Consider the following 22,546-nt stretch of genomic DNA (forward strand, 5'->3'; position numbering starts at 1 on the left):
AATTAAATGCCAACTAATATGTTAAGCCTATACAATGCCCATACCCCTCTATTTCTCACATTCATATGCCTATCGAGAGGTCTCTTAAATGTCTCTAAAATGCTTTTCCCTCTACAACCACCGCAGGCAGCACATTCCATGCATTCACCACTCTGTAAAAAAAAACTTGCCCCACACATCTCCCTTGAAATCAACCCTCACCTTAAATGCAAACCCTCTGGAATTAGACATTTCAACACTAGAGCAGACAGAAAATATCTTTCAATCTATGCCTCTCAATCTTATAAATCTTGATCAGATCTCCACTCAGCCTCTATTCTCCGGAAAAAACAACCCAAGTTTATGCAGGCTCTCATTATAGCTCATGCCCTCCAATCCTGGTAAACCTTTTCTGCACCCTCTCCAAAGCCTCAACATTGTTTCTGTAATGGGGCGACTAGACTGTATGCAATGCTCCAGATGCAAGATATTTAAGAAATTAATTAGAAATAACTACAGAAACTTTGTGTGTATGTATGTATGTATACACACACAAATTGATGGGCATTAAGTGATTATAAGTAGATGAGTTTTGAAAACTGCTTTTCAAAAAGAATGATCATTTTTGCAAAGAGAACATAGATGAGTTAAACTGAGGACTACTTAACACTACATAATTAATAATCAGATACAAAAGATACATTAAAAGGTTTTAATACATTTGTACAAAAACTTTTACATTAGGCTTTGTTTATAAAGCTCTCAGTAGCTCAATATGAAAATACGGTGCCATACATAACAAGTTCATAAACTTTTATTAATGCACAATAATCCACCATTAGCTCCTTGTATTGCATGGATGAGTAGTTGTTCAAATTTCAGATTTATTCTAGAGCAAATAAAAAGATTCTCACTAATGTTTTATAGATTGTGTACATTGATTTTCAGTAAATTATGACATGATTCAGGTTGATTTTTCAATTTAAAAACAGACGATCAGCTAAACAAAATTAAATTGAAATACTTAAGATGTACAGTGCAATATTTGAACAGTGTAACTGTTATGGTTCCACACTTGATGGTGACAAAACTTCAAAGCAACTTAAAAATTGCAGTGCGAGCATGACAGCATTAATAAACAATGAAACAAATTGGTTAGGATCTTGACTAAATATACCATCACTGGAGTGGTACTATTTAACTATACAATATAAAAGTGGCAGTCATTTTTCTTTTAAGATTAACTCTCAAAACAACAAAAAAAGTAATTACTTAAGGTACTAAAAACAACACATTTTTTTTTTCAGTGTACTACTTTGATAATACATAATCACACAATACCCAAGCAGGAAATAACTTAGAATGCAAGAACTGTACAATAGGTTTTAAGCAATTTCAGTACACGGAAAAACAATTACTTCACCGGGAAGAAGTTTAAATGTGGTCACAGGTATATTCTCTCTATACATACAGTATATATATATCATAAAAAATAATTCATTCAAAATGTAGTTCTTACATACTCAGACCAAAAGAAAATTAGCGCACAGCCTGGCATGTGCCTCTGCATGCATTTCTTTGAACAGTTAAACAGACTGTACATCGTAAAAAAATAAATAAAACACTATCAACAAGCCAAATAAGTTAAGAACCAGGACAAGCTACAATATACACACTGAACATCAGTCTTTCAGAACTAAAAGTGGATGCTAACAGAAGGGTGATGCTGTTGGATCGAAAGTCTTGAACATTTCCTTCAGTGGTTTTTTACCCTTTTTACTGTTTAAATCATCTTCCTCCGCTTGGTTAGAAGGTCCAGAATGTTTAGTTTGTCTTGGGTCACTGTACTGTGGTCTGATAAGGCCAGCTAAAGCCTGGATTGGTAGGTTATGCACCGCAGGAGCAGAGGCAGTAGATGCTTGGACAGCTCCCGTCTTTGACTGTGATCTGTACATGTCTGATTTCTCTGGACCAAGATCAGTTATATCCTCTGCACCAGTGCTTTCCTGCACCACTGAAGATTTATGCAATGATGATGAATCAGACTGAACAATTTCTGGTTTTATGGGATCTTTAAGCACATTAAGTTTTTTTACTTGCTCTCCTTCCTTAGAGGAATCTGCTTGTGTAGTTAAAACTGAAGTCACTAGACTTTGAGAAGTCTGCGTCCGTGGATCATAAAGACTAATGCCGCTGAGCAACGTGCTTGGGGATCCAATCCCAATGCCACCTGCAGATAATTTGGGAGCATATGGAGGAAGTGTGGTCTGATCTATCTTAACAGAAACTTGTGTTAAACTGCTACTTGCTTTCGATAAGCGAGGATCTACTCGTGTAGAATGGGATTCTCTTGTAGCAGTATCGGTGTTGTTTTTCTGCAGTCTAGGATCTGATGACTTCTGTAATCGTGGGTCTAAAGGTCTTTCAGAAGCCCTCATGTCCACATTCTTCTCTGTACTTTTTATTGCACTATTCTCCTTAGACCGTGCAGACAACCGTGGGTCAGCAATTTGTCGAGAATCACCTGTTATACTCATAGCTCTATTCAGGCGTTGATTGGCTATTAGTGGAGGGAGAGGCAAATTTATTGAAGAGACAGGATCTGGTTTTGGCAAGGGTAAGGGAAGGAGATCTTCAGGTGTCCAAATAACAAGTTTTGCAAAGTTAGGTTTAGACAGAGTTATGTCCATCTTGATGTGGCTAAACTGCTTCAGCTGACAGCGTGGATCCCGCAAGGTTGCACCAGGAATAGTCTCTAAAGGTATTATAGCAGCCTTTTCCCTCAATTCTCGTTCTGTGTCTTCATCATCATCCAGCCCTTGTTGCTTGTTTGATATAGGATGAGACTCCTGTTTCGGACTCTCACTGACAGACAAACCTATACTGGTATTCTCATGTACTTTCATTTTTCTTGGATCTCTTGCTAATCTTGGATCAGCAGAGACTTCCGAAGATTTCTTGACTTCTCCTGCCTTCCCTTGACGCAGGTCAGGTCTTGATCGAAGATCTGTGTGTTTATTTTCAGAAGTCTTATCTTTCCCAAGTCTGGGATCCATGTAAATGTAAGATGATTGTTCTGCTGTAGAAAGCTGTTGGTTCTTCATAATCTCACTTTGTTTCTTCAGTGTTTTCAATATAGATTTTACACTGCTGCCATCCTCCTCTTCATCACTTGAATACCAATTTACAGTCTCATCTGAAATGAATTAGAAAGAGAGATTCTACTAGGAAGCTTCAAATACTTATGATTAACCCATACCAAAAAAAATATTCAAGCAGCAATTTGGAATAATTCTGCCACTTTTGAACTTGAGAATGCTGCTCCAGACGCAGCCACAAGGAGGATCATAACAAAGGCAACGGTTAAACAGCCAAATGTTGTACCTGCGCATAAATGCTCACGCCAATAGAATCAAAATGAATAAAGATTTTAGTGCAGCAAATTTAACAGTATTGTAGCTAAATGAGAAATTATAGAATAAACATAACTTCTTGAATTTCTGTCTTGAAGGCAGAAATCTTTCCACTCCTTTAAATGTTTTTATGAGGTTAACTTTCCACCTCTTCAAGAACCCTTGTAAAATAGTTACAAACTTTCAGATTTGCACCATTTTCCCCTCATGCCTTTGTATCTTTTAACACTAGATCATAACATAGTACTCCCAGCAATGGAATAAAGGTTCTTTGAAATCTATGGCTAAGATGTCAAAACAAATAATTTGCATGTACCTTCACTAAAGACAACAAAAAAATCTTAAACTGGGAACAGAGGTAAATTGAGTGATGAACAAAATAAATTTAAAAATAGCAACAGAAATTACTGGGACTAAAAATTAATTATCCAGTTCCACTGGAATTGATGATCCCAGTCTTCCAGGAGAGTACAGTGATATCAGAATCATTCAATCTCACATTCTAAAACAGACCTAGTATTTTTGGAGGTAATAAATGCAACTGCTGGAGCGTAGACAACAGCTCCACTATCTGTGCCTGTGTCATCCACCAAAATATTTTATCAATTTTAGAATGTTATAACCATAAAAGTAGATGCAGTGGGATCTGACAGCAGTAATAAGATGCCTCACAATATTGTTTCACAAATCAAGAGTCCTTGGGGTTAGAAGACATTATCATATACAAAGCCTATGGAAAGAAGATTGTAGAAGCCATACTTTTCAGCTTTTAGTCCTGTTGGCTATGAAGATTAACTACCTACATTGAAACAATATACATTTATGAAGTATCTTCATACAAATGTGGGCTGAAGGGCCTGTATTGTGCTGTAGGTTTTCTATATTTCTAAAGCTGGCAAATTATGAGGATGGCACAACAGACTTGTTAAGCAAATTGGAAGGAATAAAATGGCATTTTAATGGCCGGGGGGAGGAGATGAAATAGCGAGAAATCATTATATCTATTGTTAGAGATCTGGGTGCGTTTGTACATGAAACAAAGTTAACATTCAAATAGAGAAGGAATTATATTGGTGAATATACAGGGTTTTTAAAAAATATAAATGGTTGCTTTTAAATAGTGCCTTTCACTACCTTAGGATATTCTGATAAACCCAGTGAACCCCAGTAATTGGGATTGAGATATTGTTGTAATGTAACCATCTCAACCCCAAACAGTGCAATGTGATAACAAACCTGCAAGAATCAGATAAATATTAATGACCAGGCCAACAAAGATAACTGCTTTTGTCCTCCGTGTAACAGTACCTTGGGATCGCAGTATCACGTTACATCTGAAAGTTAACACTTCTGACTATGCACATCATTTTCTATACTGCACTAGAATATCTGTCTAGATATTTGTGACAAGATTTCTCAGACAGGCAGCAATTCAGAAGTGAGAATACTACCCATTGTGTTAGAGCTACTAAGTGGACGTCTTGCTTTTAATTGTACAGGTCTTTTGAAAGATGGCACATGGAAAAATGTGCAAACTTATTGTCTCCTTACCCAAGGTACTTGCTAGTGAAATACACATTCACAGAAACATGGGGATTAACCCATAAAGAGAGATTGAGGATACTCTATATCCTCCATCATTAAGAATGAGGCAGTCAGTAAACAAGTGATAGGGGGTGAAAGGCTGAGAAATATTTCCCCTGGTCCAAGATTCCTAAAAAAAAACTTGGCTGATATGGTACACTACTTAGGACACATGAGAAATTTCATCACTCAGAGGAATGTGAATCTTTGAAACTCTGATAATAGGTTGAGGGTGCAACTCAATTGTTTAAGGTAGAGATGCACTTGGATAAGATTGTTGTTTAAATTCAGTTGCAAGATGTAGATGTTGCTCATAAGGCCATTATTTATCATCCATCTACAAATAGCTACTCAACTCAGTTTCTTACTAGAACATCTCGGTGGACAGACAACAGTCAACAGCACTCAGGCCAGGCTGGATAGATGCAAATGTTCTTCCCTTCCTAAGTGCTTAATAAATCAAAATAAAGCACCTGATCATAAACAAAGACTCAAATTAACAGCATCTTTTAATACTAACCTTCATCTCTGTTCTGTAGCAACTGTGACTGTTTATTGTCAGAACCTCCCTCTTCCTGCTGCTTCTGCTTAATTCTGAGAAACAGAGCTTTCTGTTTGGCTGGAAGGAAGTCTGGAACATTAACAGTAGGCTTACGACCTGTTGAACTGCTGGCATCAGATTCAGTGTCACTTTCTTTTGAATCATCTGTGCCCAAGAAAGACTGATGATCTCTCTGCTCAGATGCTGAATTTGATACTCCATCTGCATATTTTTAAAAACAAGAGTGTTTTTGTAAGTCGGTAAGACATTGCCAGTGGATAATTAACTATTTTGATTTATGTACAAACATCTTTTGCAGTTAAATTATTCAGATTAATCTCCACATCATCTTCTACCAGGAATCATATACCATACCTTAATATGATGCAAGATTAAAAGTTAAAATTGGTTGCCTTCATATTTATTTACAAGGCAGTGAAGGCACACAATTACAAAAGTAGGATCCTTTCTTCTATACAGTGGTGCACCACACCCTCACAATGCGGAATTAAGAACAAACTACATTAACTCAAATCGCCTTCCTAAAGGGCTAAAAGAGATGTATCAAATTGCAAAGATTATAGGACACAAGAACATGCTATTCATTAACAACATCCATGTTATTCACACTCCACCTGAACCTGTTCTCACCTAAACCTTCATTCCTTCTCTTTCATGACACAGGAGTTTCAAGCAAAAATAAATAACATTGAATTCTAATTGTTTTATTAACTTTTGCTAGAGCAATTAGCCCAATGGCAAAATTTGTTTCAACTGTAAAAGAATCCCTGTATATAGTTGCAAGCAAATTTATAAACATTTTGCTCTCTCAACACATTCTGAAAAAAGGCTTACACGACATTTTTAATTAAGAAACAATTTATACCGTACCTCCCATATGATTTTCTTGCTCTACATTATGAATTGATGGCTGCGAATAATAAGAGCTATAGAAGTCTCCCGGGTTTTGGATTTGCTGGTATGGGATGTCTTGCTGATATGCCACATCTTGCTGGTATGTCATATCTTGCTGGTAACTAACTTCTTGCTGCATTTGTTGAGATCCATCAGATGGAAACTGTGGGTGAGCTTGACTTTGCGATGGTGGTGGTACCTGATGCTCCATGGGCATGTTCATCATCGGTCCCTGAAATCCCATCTGACCTGGAGCTCCATTTGGTCTCTGATTTATTGGTGGACCTGGAAATCCTGGTGGAGGAGGCAAACCTGGATGTCCTGGAGGGACTGATGCTTCAGCTTGGTCCTGTAAAACTTGCTGTCCAGATACATTTGGTGGTACGATAGATCCAGGCATACCTTGTGCACCTGACATATTATGTGGAGCTGCAGGGCAAGAAGGACCAAAACCACCTGGAGAATCTGGAGGCCCGTTGGGTCCGGGAGGCATCATGTTTTGATCAGGACCTGGACCTGATCCATACATCTGAGAGGGAGGTGGTTGGTCTTCATCAAATGAAGCATGGGTAGGTGATGTACTATTATAAAACTGGGGCCTAGAAGAAAATGACTTAATTAGAAAACATTCCTCGCAGAAGTAGTGATGACAATTTAAACTACTGATTAATATCTTTGTTACCATCCAAAGAATTAAATTTATAATTGCATCACATCTATTCTAAAAAATTTACTTCAGCTCCCTCAAGAATAATCTAGTTTACTTAGCACCACCCCATTAAAAGAAATATACTGATAGTGATTAGTATATAATTGTAAGCTCATACACAGAAAATAAATATAATTTGCTGCAGTTTTAAAATGAATGCACACCAGGACACCCAAGTTGTGTGACTTCTTAGCTTTTGAACTTGATGAGGGAAAACAAGAAATTTACATAAAAAACAAAACATATCCAAAATTGATAATTTCAAATTGCTCAACAAACAATTTAACAAGCAATGAGGGCAGTGCTTCCATTACAGCATTAAAATTCTAAACCCTAGTGTTTTCTAAACAAATATACACTGCACATGATAGATTTTATAGAATGAAATATAGTGATGTGATGTCAGTCATTAATATAAACTACAGAACATTTTCTCTACAAAACAAATGGTTGATGTTTTAAATAAAGCTACAAAATAGTTGAGGTAAACAACTTTGATCTTGCATTATGTAAAAAAGGAACCAGCCCCCATATATTCAAAAGTAACATTTCAGGGCTCCCTGCTACTTTGTTTCAAAGTTAAACTGCATTTTAATTCCCAATTCGCTAATATCTATACATAGTCAATAACTGAATTAATATGAACCACTTCTAGCACTAATGCATTAATCTTGGTAATAAGCTGGGTAACACATATTGGAATGAGGAAACTTTTAACTCATGCAAACAATTACACACAAGTGATAACTGAAGAGTTTTGTACAGCTGCTAAACATCTATACAAATAGGTGTAGATATGCAGAACGCTTACAGAGTTGCAATCTCTTGATCCAAATCACTAGCTTATATTTCAAGCATTGACATCTTAAAATATACGTACCTCAGTCCCATCTTATGAGCAAAAACATCTGTTGGTTGTACAACAATATCAAAGATGGAGGGAATCTTTCTTCCTGGTGAAGAGGGCGGTTGTGGCTGGTTGTTAGGTGGACCCATTGGTAACTGGCCAGGAAAGTTTGGTGGCTGTGGAGGAGTTGGTAATAAACCAACCCCAGGTGGTGGTTTTGGGAGAGGACTAATGCCTTGTTTTCTAAGCTCTTCTATTTCAAGTTTGTCATCATCTTCATGATATACATAATCATAATCATATTCATAATGATCAAAGTCATTGGTATTGCTGTGGTCTTTGTTGTCATCATAATTTACATTTTCATTGTTCAGCACCTGACAAAATGCAGTGAATATTTAGTCATGCAGGCATGGGCTCATGCATGCAATTCATAAGCATACATTTCCAACAGTCAGTTAATATAGATTAAGAATACACATTTTTAAGAAAAATATCTCCAGAAATTAATGCTATTGCAGCAGCAGTGGAAAACTTCAACCACTACTATCATTCCTTCCTGGGTATGTAATGTACAATCACAAGAACATAAAATAGGCAACCTTTTCGGAATAGTCAATGAATTAGTTTTCAACTTGTCCACAATAAATGAATCAGCAACTCAATTTTAGCCGAAAAATTTTAGTTGAATATGGAATTGATGATTCTCTCTACCCAACTCTGCTATCCTGTTTTATATTTAATCACTGACAATTCAAATACAAAATATAATTAATACTTAACTATTCTAGTATTTAATCAAGTACCAGAAAATATGGACAGCAATAGAAATCAAAACTGTTTTGAAACTATATTATTACCATTGAATAACTGAAATTGGGATCTTCCTGCTGAATGGCATATCAGACTGTACATTTGTTCATAATAGCCACTGAAAGGGCAATTTATGATACATTTTGCTTTTAAATTGACACTAACCTTATCTAACAATTCCCTCGTTTCTTCAGTTAGTGGAGCATGTGAGAACTTGCAGTTATCACCTTGATAGCACTTTGCTCCTGTATGGTAGAATTTACATGGATATTCACGTACATTAAATTACATTAAGGAAAGTAATTGAGTGAAACAGAACATAAGAAAATGGGAATTTTTTGTACCTGAAGTAAATTTGCCTATTAATAAAGCCAAATTGAACCAATGGTATGAAATATGTTTACAGAAATTACATTACATTTTGAAAGTATACAATTCAAAAAATACCTGTTAAGTACACTCAGACCTTGCACAACACTACTCCGCACTGCGCTGATTTGTTGCATTACGGCTATTCACCATTCTAAACAACTGGTGAGAGCCTTAATAACGAAGAGCTTCGAGAATTGGTGAATCTGAGGACACGGATGGAGAAGAGGAAACACCAGCAAGAAACCTCACCACAAAATTTCTCTGCACTAGCATCACAATTACACACATTATGGACCATTTAATTGATAATGACCCTGACTGGGAGCAAAGCAATAAGACAGAGGTGTTCTCAACATGATTTCCTGCTACCGAGAACTGCTTCATGAGAGGAAACTTAAGGAAAGGCAGTCAAATCTTGGCACCTACTTGAAGAAGCCAAAGTTACAGGAGGACCCACAGCCTGGTGCCTCCCCTAAGATGTAACCACCACCCACTTCTCTCTGCTGCTGCTCCGTTGATGTACAGGTTTGGCCTATTTGCATGTTTGTTACTCCATGAATTACTGTGTATACATAAAATATCATACATTTCAGGTTTGATTTAAAAACAGACACATCCATTTATGTAATGTTATAATGACCCCACATAGCACTGATTTACATTTGTCTAGATGATTTCAAATTGCATTTTCTGAGAAACTGGATTTCAGAGCCAATGTATATTCAATTTCAAAATGGAATGGAGGGGTATAAAAAAATGCAAGTAAAATGTGAAGCATGAGGAATACAGTAAATGATAAACTTCATCAGTTTCAGCACATACATTTAACTGCATTTATCTTATTGCGTTAGTTAAAGCAGGTATTTAAGAGTACAAATTTAAATAAGAAAAAAATGAATAAGATTATGTTTTATTCAGCACAGAGATAAAAGGATATCATGCATGAAAATGCAGTTGTCTCCTTTGGTGCAAAATCCATTAAGATAGAACTTGCAGATATCCTTCTTCTTTTGTATGGCTACATCATGACTATATCTGCATTGGTCCCCCTGTTTTATAAAGTCAAAATTACATACATAAATCATGGCTGGAAATAATTGAAAAAAAAAAGACTGAAAACTAGACAATCTGAAAAATAACAAACTTGAAAAATATAGGAAAATTTGAGACAGAAGCTGTTCTAAAAGTATAATTACAATAATTCAGAAACATTAACAACCCCCATAGCCCCATTCTCCATTACTCTGAACTACTCTTCACCAGTTACAGTCTAATCACTTATTTTGATAACACTTCTGGAATTGTTATATTTCAGTATTAAAATTGAGTCAGATTGAAATCAGGAAGCCCTTCTCTTTAATAAGAGAATGCCATTATTATGGGGTTTTAAACTGACCCTCAGCTATAAAAAGTTCAACACATGAAAAAGTATGACATGGGTGTATGAGATCCTGTCCCTTCCAAAGCACTTAACAGCCAGTTCTTCCGAAATGAGTCAATGTTACATGGTACATATTTACATAGTAGTAGTGAGGTTGGGGATGGTATTAAACAGGAAATTAGAAATGTGTGCAATAAAGGAACAGCAGTTATAATGGGTGACTTCAATCTACATATAGATTGGGTGAACCAAATTGGTAAGGGTGCTGAGGAAGAGGATTTCTTGGAGTGTATGCGGGATGGTTTTTTGTACCAACATGTCAAGGAACCAACGAGAGAGCAGACTATTCTAGACTGGGTATTGAGCAATGAGGAAGGGTTCATTAGCAATCTTGTCGTGAGAGGCCCCTTGGGTAAGAGTGACCATAATATGGTGGAATTCTTCATTAAGATGGACAGTGACATAGTTAATTCAGAAACAAAGGTTCTGAACTTAAAGAAGGGTAACTTTGAAGGTATGAGACGTAGATTAGCTAAGATAGACTAGCAAGTGACACTTAAAGGGTTGACAGTGGATATGCAATGGCAAGCATTTAAAGATCGCATGGATGAACTACAACAATTGTTCATCCCAGTTTGGCAAAAGAATAACTCAGGGAAGGTAGTGCACCCGTGGCTGACAAGGGAAATTAGGGATAGTATCAATTCCAAAGAAGAAGCATACAAATTAGCCAGAAAAAGTGGCTCACCTGAGGACTGGGAGAAATTCAGAGTCCAGCAGAGGTGCACAAAGGGCTTAATCAGGAAGGGGAAAAAAGATTGAGAGAAAACTGGCAGAGAACATAAAAACTGACTATAAAAGCTTTTATAGATATGGGAAAAGAAAAAGATTGGTTAAGACAAATGTAGGTCCCCTATAGACAGAAACAGGTGAATTGATTATGGGGAGCAAGGACATGGCAGACCAATTGAATAACTACTTTGGTTCTGTCTTCACTAAGGAGGACATAAATAACCTTCTGGAAATAGTAGGGGACAGAGGGTCCAGTGAGATGGAAGAACTGAGGGAAACACATGTTAGTAGGGAAGCGGTATTAGGTAAATTGAAGGGATTAAAGGCAGATAAATCCCCAGGGCCAGGTCTGCATCCCAGAGTGCTTAAGGAAGTAGCTCAAGAAATAGTGGATGCATTAGTGATAATTTTTCAGAACTCTTTAGATTCTGGACTAGTTCCTGAGGATTGGAGGGTGGCTAATGTAATCCCACTTTTTAAAAAAGGAGGGAGAGAAACCAGGGAATTATAGACTGGTTAGCCTAACATCAGTGGTGGGGAAAATGCTGGAGTCAGTTATCAAAGATGTGATAACAGCATATTTGGAAAGCGGTGAAATCATCGGACAAAGTCAGCATGGATTTGCGAAAGGAAAATCATGTCTGACGAATCTCAGAATTTTTTGAGGATGTAACTAGCAGAGTGGATAGGGGAGAACCAGTGGATGTGGCATATTTGGATTTTCAAAAGGCTTTTGACAAGGTCCCACACAGGAGATTAGTGTGCAAACTTAAAGCACATGGTATTGGGGGTAAGGTATTGATGTGGATAGAGAATTGGTTGGCAAACATGAAGCAAAGAGTGGGAATAAACGGGACCTTTTCAGAATGGCAGGCAGTGACTAGTGGGATACCGCAAGGCTCAGTGCTGGGACCCCAGTTGTTTACAATATATATTAATGACTTAGATGAGGGAATTAAATGCAGCATCTCCAAGTTTGCAGATGACACGAAGCTGGGCGGCAGTGTTAGCTGTGAGGAGGATGCTAAGAGGATGCAGGGTGACTTGGATAGGTTAGGTGAATGGGCAAATTCATGGCAGATGCAATTTAATGTGGATAAATGTGAGGGTATCCACTTTGGTGGCAAAAACAGGAAAACAGATTATTATCTGAATGGTGGCCGATTAAGAAAAGGGGAGGTGCATGAGACCTGGGTGTCATTATACACCAGTCATTAAAAGTGGGCATGCAGGTACAGCAGGCGGTGAAAAAGGCGAATGGTATGCTGGCATTTATAGCGAGAGGATTCGAGTACAGGAGCAGGGAGGTACTACTGCAGTTGTACAAGGCCTTGGTGAGACCACACCAGGAGTATTGTGTGCAGTTTTGGTCCCCTACTCTGAGGAAAGACATCCTTCCCACAGAGGGAGTACAAAGAAGGTTTACCAGATTGATTCCTGGGATGGCAGGACTTTCATATGATGAAAGACTGGATCAACTAGGCTTATACTCGTTGGAATTTAGAAGATTTAGGGGGGATCTTATTGAAACGTATAAAATCCTAAAGGGATTGGACAGTCTAGATGCAGGAAGATTGTTCCCGATGTTGGGGAAGTCCAGAACGAGGGGTCACAGTTTGAGGATAAAGGGGAAGCCTTTTAGGACTGAGATTAGGAAAAACTTCTTCACACAGAGTGTGGTAAATCTGTGGAATTCTCTGCCACAGGGAACAATTGAGGCCAGTTCATTGGCTATATTTAAGAGGGAGTTAGATATGGCCCTTGCGGCTAAAGGGATCAGGGGGTATGGAGGGAAGGATGGTACAGGGTTCTGAGTTGGATGATCAGCCATGATCATACTGAATGGCGGTGCAGGCTCGAAGGGCCAAATGGCCTATTCCTGCACCTATTTTCTATATTTCTATAAATAGAAAGCATTACATAAATTAACTGGAAATTGTGTTGTCTACAGAACTGAATTCCTAAAATGCAATTTTTATCCATTCCAGAAACTAGGTCACACAGAATTAAGCTCATCCAAAGTTTTGGTTTATAAACAAATCTCTAATGGCATCATTCCCCTTGCTATACTGTATAAAATTCCTTACTTTAAATTACAAAGTTGACAGTTTGGAATTTAACATTTGGTGGATATTGCAATTGATGCTATTAACTCAGCAAGTTATATTGCCAATTGTAGAATGCTAAAACATTCATCTTCTCCAGATGCTTTAAATTATATTTCTATTCACAATGATGAAATTCTGTTATGAACAAAGTTTGAAATTTTTAAAAATGTAATGACCACGCAAGACAAGAATCTACCATTATAGGATTAAGTGGGTAAAGATGAGGATAATGAGGTTCCTATATGCTTTATATTTATTCTAATTAAACCTATCTACAAGAACATACAGAAATTTTGTAACGAAAGCATACCCTTGTACAACGGCCCTCCAGAAAATACTTGCAAATGCCTCCTTTCCTATTCTTTTCACCTGTGCCAGGATATGAAAAATCTTGATTTTTCCTCTTTTTCCGGGCAAAATTCACACTTCCATAACTGTCCTGCAAGATCAACAAAACTGCTTAAAACAATTTTCACCACTTGTTTATTACTTCTGAATCAAAGTATTCAACATCAGGGTGAAGAAGTCTCAATATATAATAAATAAAGTTATTATTTAAAGAACTGCAAAATTTTACATTCATGTAAAATAATTCAGCACCATGGTCCTGAAAGACGTCTCGTTTTTACTGTGTACTGTACCAGCAGTTATGGTCGAAATGACAATAAAAAGTGACTTGAATTGAATTGACTTTATTTCTTACATCCTTCATATACATAAATAAAAATCTTTACGTTACGTCTCCATCTAAATGTGCAATTATAGTAATTCATAATAAATAGAACAGTCAATGTAATATAGAGTACAGTCAAATCAGGGTGAGTTCATCAGTCTGATGGCCTGGTGGAAGAAGCTGTCCTGGAGCCTGTTGGTCCTGGCTTTTATGCTGCGGTACCGCTTCCCAGATGGTAGCAGCTGGAATAGATTGTGGTTGGGATGGCTTGGGTCCCCAATGATCCTACGGGCTCTTTTTACACACCTGTCCTTGTAAATATCCTGAATCATGGGAAGTTCACAACTACAAATGTACTGGGCTGTCCGCACCACTCTCTGCAGAGTCTTACGATTAAGGGAGGTACAGTTCCCATACCAGGCAGTGATGCAGCCAGTCAGGATGCTCCCAATTGTGTCCCTGTTGAAAGTTCTTTGGATTTGGCATCCATACCAAGCTTCCTCCACTGTCTGAGGTGAAAGAAGGAAGCACTGTTGAAACTTGAAGCTGTTTACCCTCTCAACCCCAGATCCATTGATGTCAATAGGGGTTAACCAGTCTCCATTCCTCCTGTAATCCACAACCAACTCCTTTGTTCTTGCCACACTGAGGGAGAGATTGTTTTCTTGACACCACTGTGTTAGAGATGCCTTCTTTCCTGTAAGCCACCTTGATATTGCTTGAGATAAATCTAATCAATGTAGTGCCGTTGGCAAATTTAATGAGCAGATTGGAGCTGTGGGTGGCAATAGAGTCATGGATATACAGGGAGTAAGGGAGGGGACTCAGTATGCAGCTCTGAGGGCTCCTATATTACTATTCAGTATAAATGTTTTTACTTAAAGCAATGCAATATCTACACAATGAGACAAATTTACTTAACACTTCGAGAAGAATGGGCTGATAAACCAAAGTCAACCAAGAACACATTTAACTAACATGACACTTAAGTAAACCAGGATGGAGAAACTGATTTTCAAAAGGTGGTTAAAAACACAAACAACGAAGAAACCTGCAGATGCTGGAATTTCAAGCAAGAAACATAAAAGTTGCTGGTGAACGCAGCAGGCCAGGCAGCATCTCCAGGAAGACCTCTTCCTAGAGATTCAAAAGGTGTTTGATAGCCTATGATACAATGAGTTTGCTAGCAAAATATTAATCTCATTCAATTAAAGGGACAGTGTAACGAGGGATAAAATATATATATAGAGAGCAGTAGTGAATGGTGGTTTAATTCAGATTGAAGGATGATGTACAGCTACAATTCCTAAGCTTTGTTCAAAGGGCAACTGCTCTGTGTAATATATTTTAGTGAATTTTTACAGCTTATAGTAGTTACTACATTTTGTGTTGAAATATAGTAACAGATTTTAGAAGATCAGTCTGATAGAATTTACTTCAACAAGACTTTTTCCCCAAAGCAGTGGAATGCATAACCTGAAAAAATAATTTAAGAGGAACATACAAAGAAAATGCTATAAATAATTGAATAAATATTTAGATGGCTTGGTGACTAATTGGATGGATCTACTAAAGACCCAACAAAAATGCAACTTGGCCTTTTCACATTAAAGTTCTACATCATGTGATCCAACAGCAAAACTTGTAAAAGAGGATACTGATTTAATTAATGAAAATTATGCCTTCAGTTTTTTGAAAATAATCTGCAAAAGATTTTGTGCTTTCAGTTAGGAATTAGCAGATTGAATCATCAGCTGACAAGACCAAAAATTAAGGCTAAGCAATTAATTGCTTACGCAGCACAATAAAATCTAAAGGTAAAGGTTACTTCTATTCTCAACATCTAGTGAATGCAGAAAGAACACACAAATGCCAATATTGGTGGTCATCTATTCCCATAGTTATATGTAAACAAATTAGTTCTGCACAATAAATTGAATTTTTTAATCCTTTCTGTATGAAAGATTCAAAACAAATATGCATTGGTATTTCTCATCTACTCCTTTTATTTTTTTCATAAGAGCAATATTAAACTTGGATGCCAATTTCAGTAATGAAGATTAAAAATACAGTGTAGGAAAAAAAATGTCAGAATGCCAACCAGTATGATGAACTCAGAATCTGAACAGGAGTTATAGAACAGTACAACCTTAAATTTACTTCAAAGGTGGACTCCATGCTTCAACAGGGAATGATTAGCTTTCATTTCTTTACCTCATCACAATCATCCATCACACCACCATCAGATCCTCTTCCAGGTCCCCAGGTTTTGCGCTTTTGTTTTGGTTGCCCTCGTATAGCACGGCCACGGCCAATTCCTCGACCTCTGGCCTTCTGCATAATACCTGGAACAATTTCATAACATTAATTTTTTGTTTTTAAAACTACAAATCACACACCCTTTGCCAGTTAAAGTCCTGCATTAAATATGGAATTTCAGGCTCTGATTTCCTCATCTTATGGAAGATCTGGGCAGAATCTCATGGAGGCAAGGAAAGAAATAAGAAATAACAAGCCTGACCATGCATTTCAATCCCATAATCAGTTAAAAATGAACATGCTCAAAACTTCAAAGAAACTAGCCCATCAATTGGGAATGCAAGTGCAAACCACTTACAGGCTATTCCCAGATTATGATAATATTAAATATTTATTAAGAATTATACTAATTACTAATAATTGAGTGACAATTCTTATAAATTAGTAAGCTCATATGTGGGGTGCACATACACACTTACGTACACTTCACATATGAAAGCGTACTAATTTATTAAATGCAAAAATGATACATGTACATGCATTTGTTCTACAAACAGCAGAACTAACTCTCTCTCTCAAGACCAGCACCTTATTCTGCCAGAGTAACCTGTAACATGCTGTGGTATGAATACTGAATTCTTGAATTTCAGGTATGCTCCCTCTGTCCCTTTTGTTCTCCCCTTAACCTATCTGGCTCCCCCTTAACGTAACCCTTTCTCTTCCATCTGCCCATCATCCACACACTCCTCCCATTGTTTCTTGTAACCGCCTGCTATCCTCAGTTCTCTGCACTTGTTCAATGCTCCTTTTATCAGACTCCACCATCTCATCAGCATTTTGTCACTTTTACCCATCATCTCCCAGATTCTGGTGCCATTCCCACTTGCCCCCTCCTGCCCATCAGCAACCTTCTCTCCACCCCCCACCTAGATTCATCTATTACCAGCTTCTGCTCCACCCTTTTTTACACCAGCTGTCTCATCTCTATGTCTAGAGAGGTGTCAACCCAAAACATCAATTGTTCATTTCCCTGCACAGGTGCTGTTAAACCCATTTAGTTCCTCCAGCATGTGTTTTGACCTATGTTTTCAAATCCTACAGCAGTTTCTTCTATTCACATCTTTTATTCAACCAAATCTTAAAATTTCTGAATTGAACACTTCCTTCTTTCCACTTTTCAGTTATTTTAACTGTGTGGCCTGTAGCCTCTTAAATATCTCCATCTGCCTGTCCAGCTATCTAAGATTCCAAACTTCCTATTGACCAAACTTTTTACCAGCTAACTCAAGATAAATTTTGTTCCTATGAAGCATCGTGCGTCATTAGACCATGTTAAAAGGTATAGAAAACACGTATAAATGTAGTAATTACATATAGAAATGGTCAAATTTTAAACGCTGCACACAATTCTACAAAACCTGTACTTAACTTCTAGAGTACAATGATGTTTAAAGATATATTTACAGAACTGATCCATCTAGGTACCTTTCATGCCAGGTTTCCGCATCTGTTCCATCAATGGCCCTTTCGACGCCATAACATTTGAGGCTTCCTTTGCCTGCTTGTACTGTTTCAGCTCATTTGCAAAGTCATCACACTCTTCCTCTTCATAGGTATCATACTTCTCTTCGCTATAGTCACTATAATCAGCATAATCACGATTATCAGCATTGTTGTTGTAAGATTTCTGTGCAGGGGATTTCATGTAATTCCCAGGTCCTTGTGCATGCTGAAACCAAACAGTTGCCAAATCAGTTGCAAAGAGTTTCATATCAATTTCAGCCTAGCTTTCAATCAGTACATTTTATCAACGGAGCAGAAATTCAGAGCAAAGATTTCTTAGCATGAGGGGTTTTCTTCAAATGTGTTCCAGGTATTACTATTCAAGCCATAGTACACAAATTGATATGAGTAAACTATTAACATGGTACACAATACTATTTAATACTAAATTCATCAACTTCACCTTTAATTGTGACAGAATGCAGGAAAATGGAAAGAAAGGTGACAAATACAGCAATCTGTAACTATCATTCACTGATCGGTCGGAGCTCTGTACTGCACAGCAGCAAGTGCATCCTATTAGATCATTAAAAGAAACTAGGAAATATTACAACATTCCATTGCATCCTCATCAATATAGGTGTGTGCAATGAGGTATCATTTTCCCAGTTATGAACAATAATCAAGTTGCAAGAACAGGGATCAAAAACTACCAATTAGGACACTGGACATAGTAATGGTGGGAAAGAGGTATGGGTAGAGGCAAAGGTTTAACAAACCATTATACTATTAGACGTGAGACAAAACCAGTTACTGTAATGTTATATAATTTTTAAAATAATTTGTGCTTTGAAATTGACAAAGATTCTGTAATCTTCATTGTATTTACGATCATTTCCTGGTCATCTGATAAATTTAGCGCAAATTTTCAAGCTTATGCTTTGTCACTTTCCAGAGATTACATACAACAGTATAGCTGAAGTAGCTATTCTATAAAAATTAGTAGTGGAGTAAATTATATAATAGAATCAGAGGAAAAAATAGAACTTTGGAAGCACCAGCTTAACTATACTTGGTTACCTACCGGAGGGAAAGGAGCATCATATTCCCTATAGGGTACAGGACCTTTCTTGTATGATCGCTCATTATCAAAATCAGAGTCGTAACTGAAATCTGAATCACCACTGGAGGGAGAATGCCTCTGTAAAGGAATTGAAATACATTCAGTATACTATGGCCCTACATATATAAAAAAAAAGTACATTTGGGAAGCCCAGTAAAATGGCAGCACACTCGAATGCAGCAGCTTCTATGAGGCCAACCAAAGTGATTGTCATTTTTAAAATGTATTTTTTATGATCACTAGACCCTCCTGGACATTAAGAACCTAAAATACTTCAGGTCTACCTCATCAGCGAGTTGCTCTTTGGCGGAGAATCTGAAGGAGTTGGACTTGGTGCAGACTGTGCTGCTGCCTGCTACAGAGAGGAGTCAGTAGACAAAGGAGAAATGCAATCTAACTGAATGATCTTAGTAATTTTGTAATCTCAAGGAACTGGTGGACATTGTGGAATGCTGCAAGTCCAATTAATTTATGGTGAACAGCGGCGGGGGGGGGGGGGGAGCTGCATGGCTTCAGTTGTAGCGAGGACTAGGCCTCAAACCACAGAATCACCTGTTTGCAGCTGTCCAGGAGAGAGGAGTGCTAGAGGCAGTGTGGAGTGGCATACATGCTGGCACTCAGATGTATAAAGTTTAACTGTAGACTGCTGCAACATTCATGGACTCAGGGACTATCTACTTCTTGTGTGACAACATTTTAGTGCTGTCTTATGTGCTATGTATGCCTTGATCTGTATATATAGTGTTGTACTGTGTTCTGCACCTCAGAATAACACTTTTCTTTTGCTATATTCATGTATGTTTGAATGACAATTGAACATGTGAACCTGCATTTTATTCAAGATAATCATTATAAAACAGGTCAAAGGCACAAGTTAATTATCTATTCACAATACCTTGTGCTTCTCTTTCTTCCTCTTTTTTGTTTTTTTCTTTTCCCTTTCCTTCTCTCGTTTTCTCTTCTTCTTTGATCTTCTATGAGAAGACTTGTCCTCTTTCTCACTCTCTTTTGGTTCTTTCTCTACTTCATTTCCTTCAAATCCATCATCATCAATTTCCCCATCTTCAAGTTCTCCATCCTCCCTGTAGAAACAATTATTAGCAGCATAAAAAAGTCACGCTATATTTAAGTTTCCGCATTGCTCACACAAGTTTTAGCTGGGTAGCTTTCCTTGTCATTTTAAGGTTGGCTTTTTTAAAAATATGTCAAACCTTCTTCCAAAAAAACACAAAGTGGTCCATTATACAAAAATCAAAGACTAATCACTTGCAACAGTCAAAAATTAAGTGTACAAAACTAATGCCAAGAGACAAAACAATAAGAGCTGCAATGAAAGTAGTACAGCAAAACAAAAGAAAAATATTAGACCTGACAAGAACTATGAATTACCCATGGGAATAAATGCCCAGAAGCTAGCACGAGGCCCTTCAAGCTTGCTCTGCCATTCAATGACTGACCTACACTGACCTCAATTCCTCTTCTACATCAGTTTCCCACAATTCTTAATTCCTTGATTCTTCAAATATTTACCTCACTACTGTAAATACTTCTAATGATCTTAATACTAAACCTCAGGCACTCTTTTTGGCCCATGAACTTCCCAGCTCCACACCCACCAGTCCTTTTAAAACACTGACAGAATTACAGAGATTCACTTCCCTCAGCAAAGAAATTTCTATGCCTGTTTTAAATGAAAGGACTCTTGTAGCTGTCCTCCTGTTTGAGCCTTTCTCTTAGTGAAAATATCTCAATTTCTACCGTGTCAAACCCCGTTAGAATCTTATAATGTTTGAATAAGATAAGCCATCATTCTTCTCAACTCCAAAGAATTCAGACCCAAACTGCTTAGTCTCTTAATAGGACAATCCTCTGTCCCAGGAATTAGCCTGGTAAATTTCAGTTGAACTGGATTTATGGAAATACTACACAATTGGTATGTCCATCTTAACATGTTAGGTCTGGAGGCACTCTGGTTGGCCCATGAACTTCCCAGTTCTACACCCACCAATGTTTTTGAAAGCAGCATCTCATAATTCCAGTTATACATGTAGAGTAGCTCATCACCAGAAATAGAGCAGAAGAATGAACCAGCCAGTGTATTTATCAAGGAGTTAGCATGAAATACTTTGCTAAAAATAGGTTTACACTGATCAAAGATTCTACTGAAATGAGCAGCCATTCATAATTGCAGCAAATCTGGTAACCAGAATCAAAAACATGAGAAAATGTTGGATTTTGGTGAATTTAGGATGTGATGATGAAATTATATAGTCCGGGGATAGCACAGAATTCCATTCAGTCATTTATGGGTCAATACTTTTGTGGTGAAAGTACGCTTAAATTTTAAAAAATCATACTAAATCTCATGAATACTGGCCAGTTGCCAAAAGCCTTAACTCTTAATAATGCATATGCATATAATGCATATAAGCATGTAGTCTATTTCCATTGTGTAACAACCAGTCAAGATGCTCTAACAAACCTGCCAAATACTGTATGGGAGTGGAGTAACAAAAGGTTCAGACCCAAAGTGACAAAATTGATTTAAAAAAAACTCACTCTGCCAATTAAAGTGATAATTCATGTAAACAAACCCATTATTTGCGAAGGATAAGGGCATGGACTTTCCACAGACAAAGTAAAAAAGATTGCTGGCTATGAATCTAGAAATGTAATGGCATACAGGTGTCAATAACTCAATTTTTTCTGAAGTTGCAATTTCAGCTTATACATATTTATGTTTCTGGCCCACACTCCACAACTGCAACACACTGCCCCTCCAGCCTCCAATACTCCAGCCATAAGGCTAACTACATTCTTTTGTACATAGATCCATAGGTGGTAAATCAGCAAATAATGAAGTCCTAATGTCTTCATTAAAAGATGGGGGTGTGTGTTTCATGATAAATTCTGTGGTGGTTTTGCCTTACGTGTTTCCCCCAGCCTGGAATACCGAATAATCAAATGTCCACTGTTTATTTACCGAGAGCACCTTCCTCTATGATCCTGACTGCAGTTTACATACTGCCATTGGCTGACTGTAATGAGGCACTTGAGTTACTGCAGCTGCCATCACCAAACAAGAATCAGTCCACCCCAATATGATTCAAATCAGTCGGAGACTTCAATCAGTTTTGTTTGAAGAAATCTCTGTCCAATTACCATCGGCATATAACCTGTAGCACCAGAGATATCAACACACTAGACCACTGCTATACTGTACGATGATACGGAATGGCTACGGTTCCATGCACAGACCGCACTTCCAAGAAATCTGCTCATGTGGCTATTCTTCTCCTACCTCCATACAGGCAGAGGCTAAAGAGCAAGGCTCAGGAGTTAAGGACAACATAGAGGTGGTCAGGGGGTGGGGGGGGGCAGAGGAGCAGCTACAGGATTGTTTTGAGTCTGTGGAACTGGGATGGGCTGTGTTGAAAGATTCATCAGGAATCTGAATTGTTCCAGCCTATAGATGAGCGTGTCCCCACAAAATCATTCATAGTCTTCCCCAACCAGAAGTCCTGGATGAACCAC

At 37.6% G+C, this 22,546-nt stretch overlaps 1 protein-coding gene across 1 annotated transcript in view; it reads right to left on the reverse strand.

Moving 5' to 3' along the window:
- Nucleotides 1-690: 690 nt before the first annotated feature.
- LOC134342492 (zinc finger CCCH domain-containing protein 6) overlaps nt 691-22,546 on the reverse strand; it is a 38,248-nt gene continuing 16,392 nt past the window's right edge. The window contains exons 2-12 of the mRNA XM_063040690.1: nt 19,908-20,094; nt 18,974-19,090; nt 17,872-18,115; nt 16,342-16,472; nt 13,765-13,893; nt 10,111-10,222; nt 8,967-9,076; nt 8,022-8,365; nt 6,409-7,031; nt 5,497-5,739; nt 691-3,175 (exon numbers count right to left, since the gene is read on the reverse strand). Of these exons, the coding sequence (XP_062896760.1) occupies nt 1,689-3,175; nt 5,497-5,739; nt 6,409-7,031; nt 8,022-8,365; nt 8,967-9,076; nt 10,111-10,222; nt 13,765-13,893; nt 16,342-16,472; nt 17,872-18,115; nt 18,974-19,090; nt 19,908-20,094 (3,727 nt within the window). The 3' untranslated portion in view covers nt 691-1,688. The remainder of the gene's footprint in view (nt 3,176-5,496; nt 5,740-6,408; nt 7,032-8,021; nt 8,366-8,966; nt 9,077-10,110; nt 10,223-13,764; nt 13,894-16,341; nt 16,473-17,871; nt 18,116-18,973; nt 19,091-19,907; nt 20,095-22,546) is intronic.

Source organism: Mobula hypostoma, chromosome 2, assembly GCF_963921235.1.
Source record: "Mobula hypostoma chromosome 2, sMobHyp1.1, whole genome shotgun sequence".
Taxonomy (NCBI): domain Eukaryota; kingdom Metazoa; phylum Chordata; class Chondrichthyes; order Myliobatiformes; family Myliobatidae; genus Mobula; species Mobula hypostoma.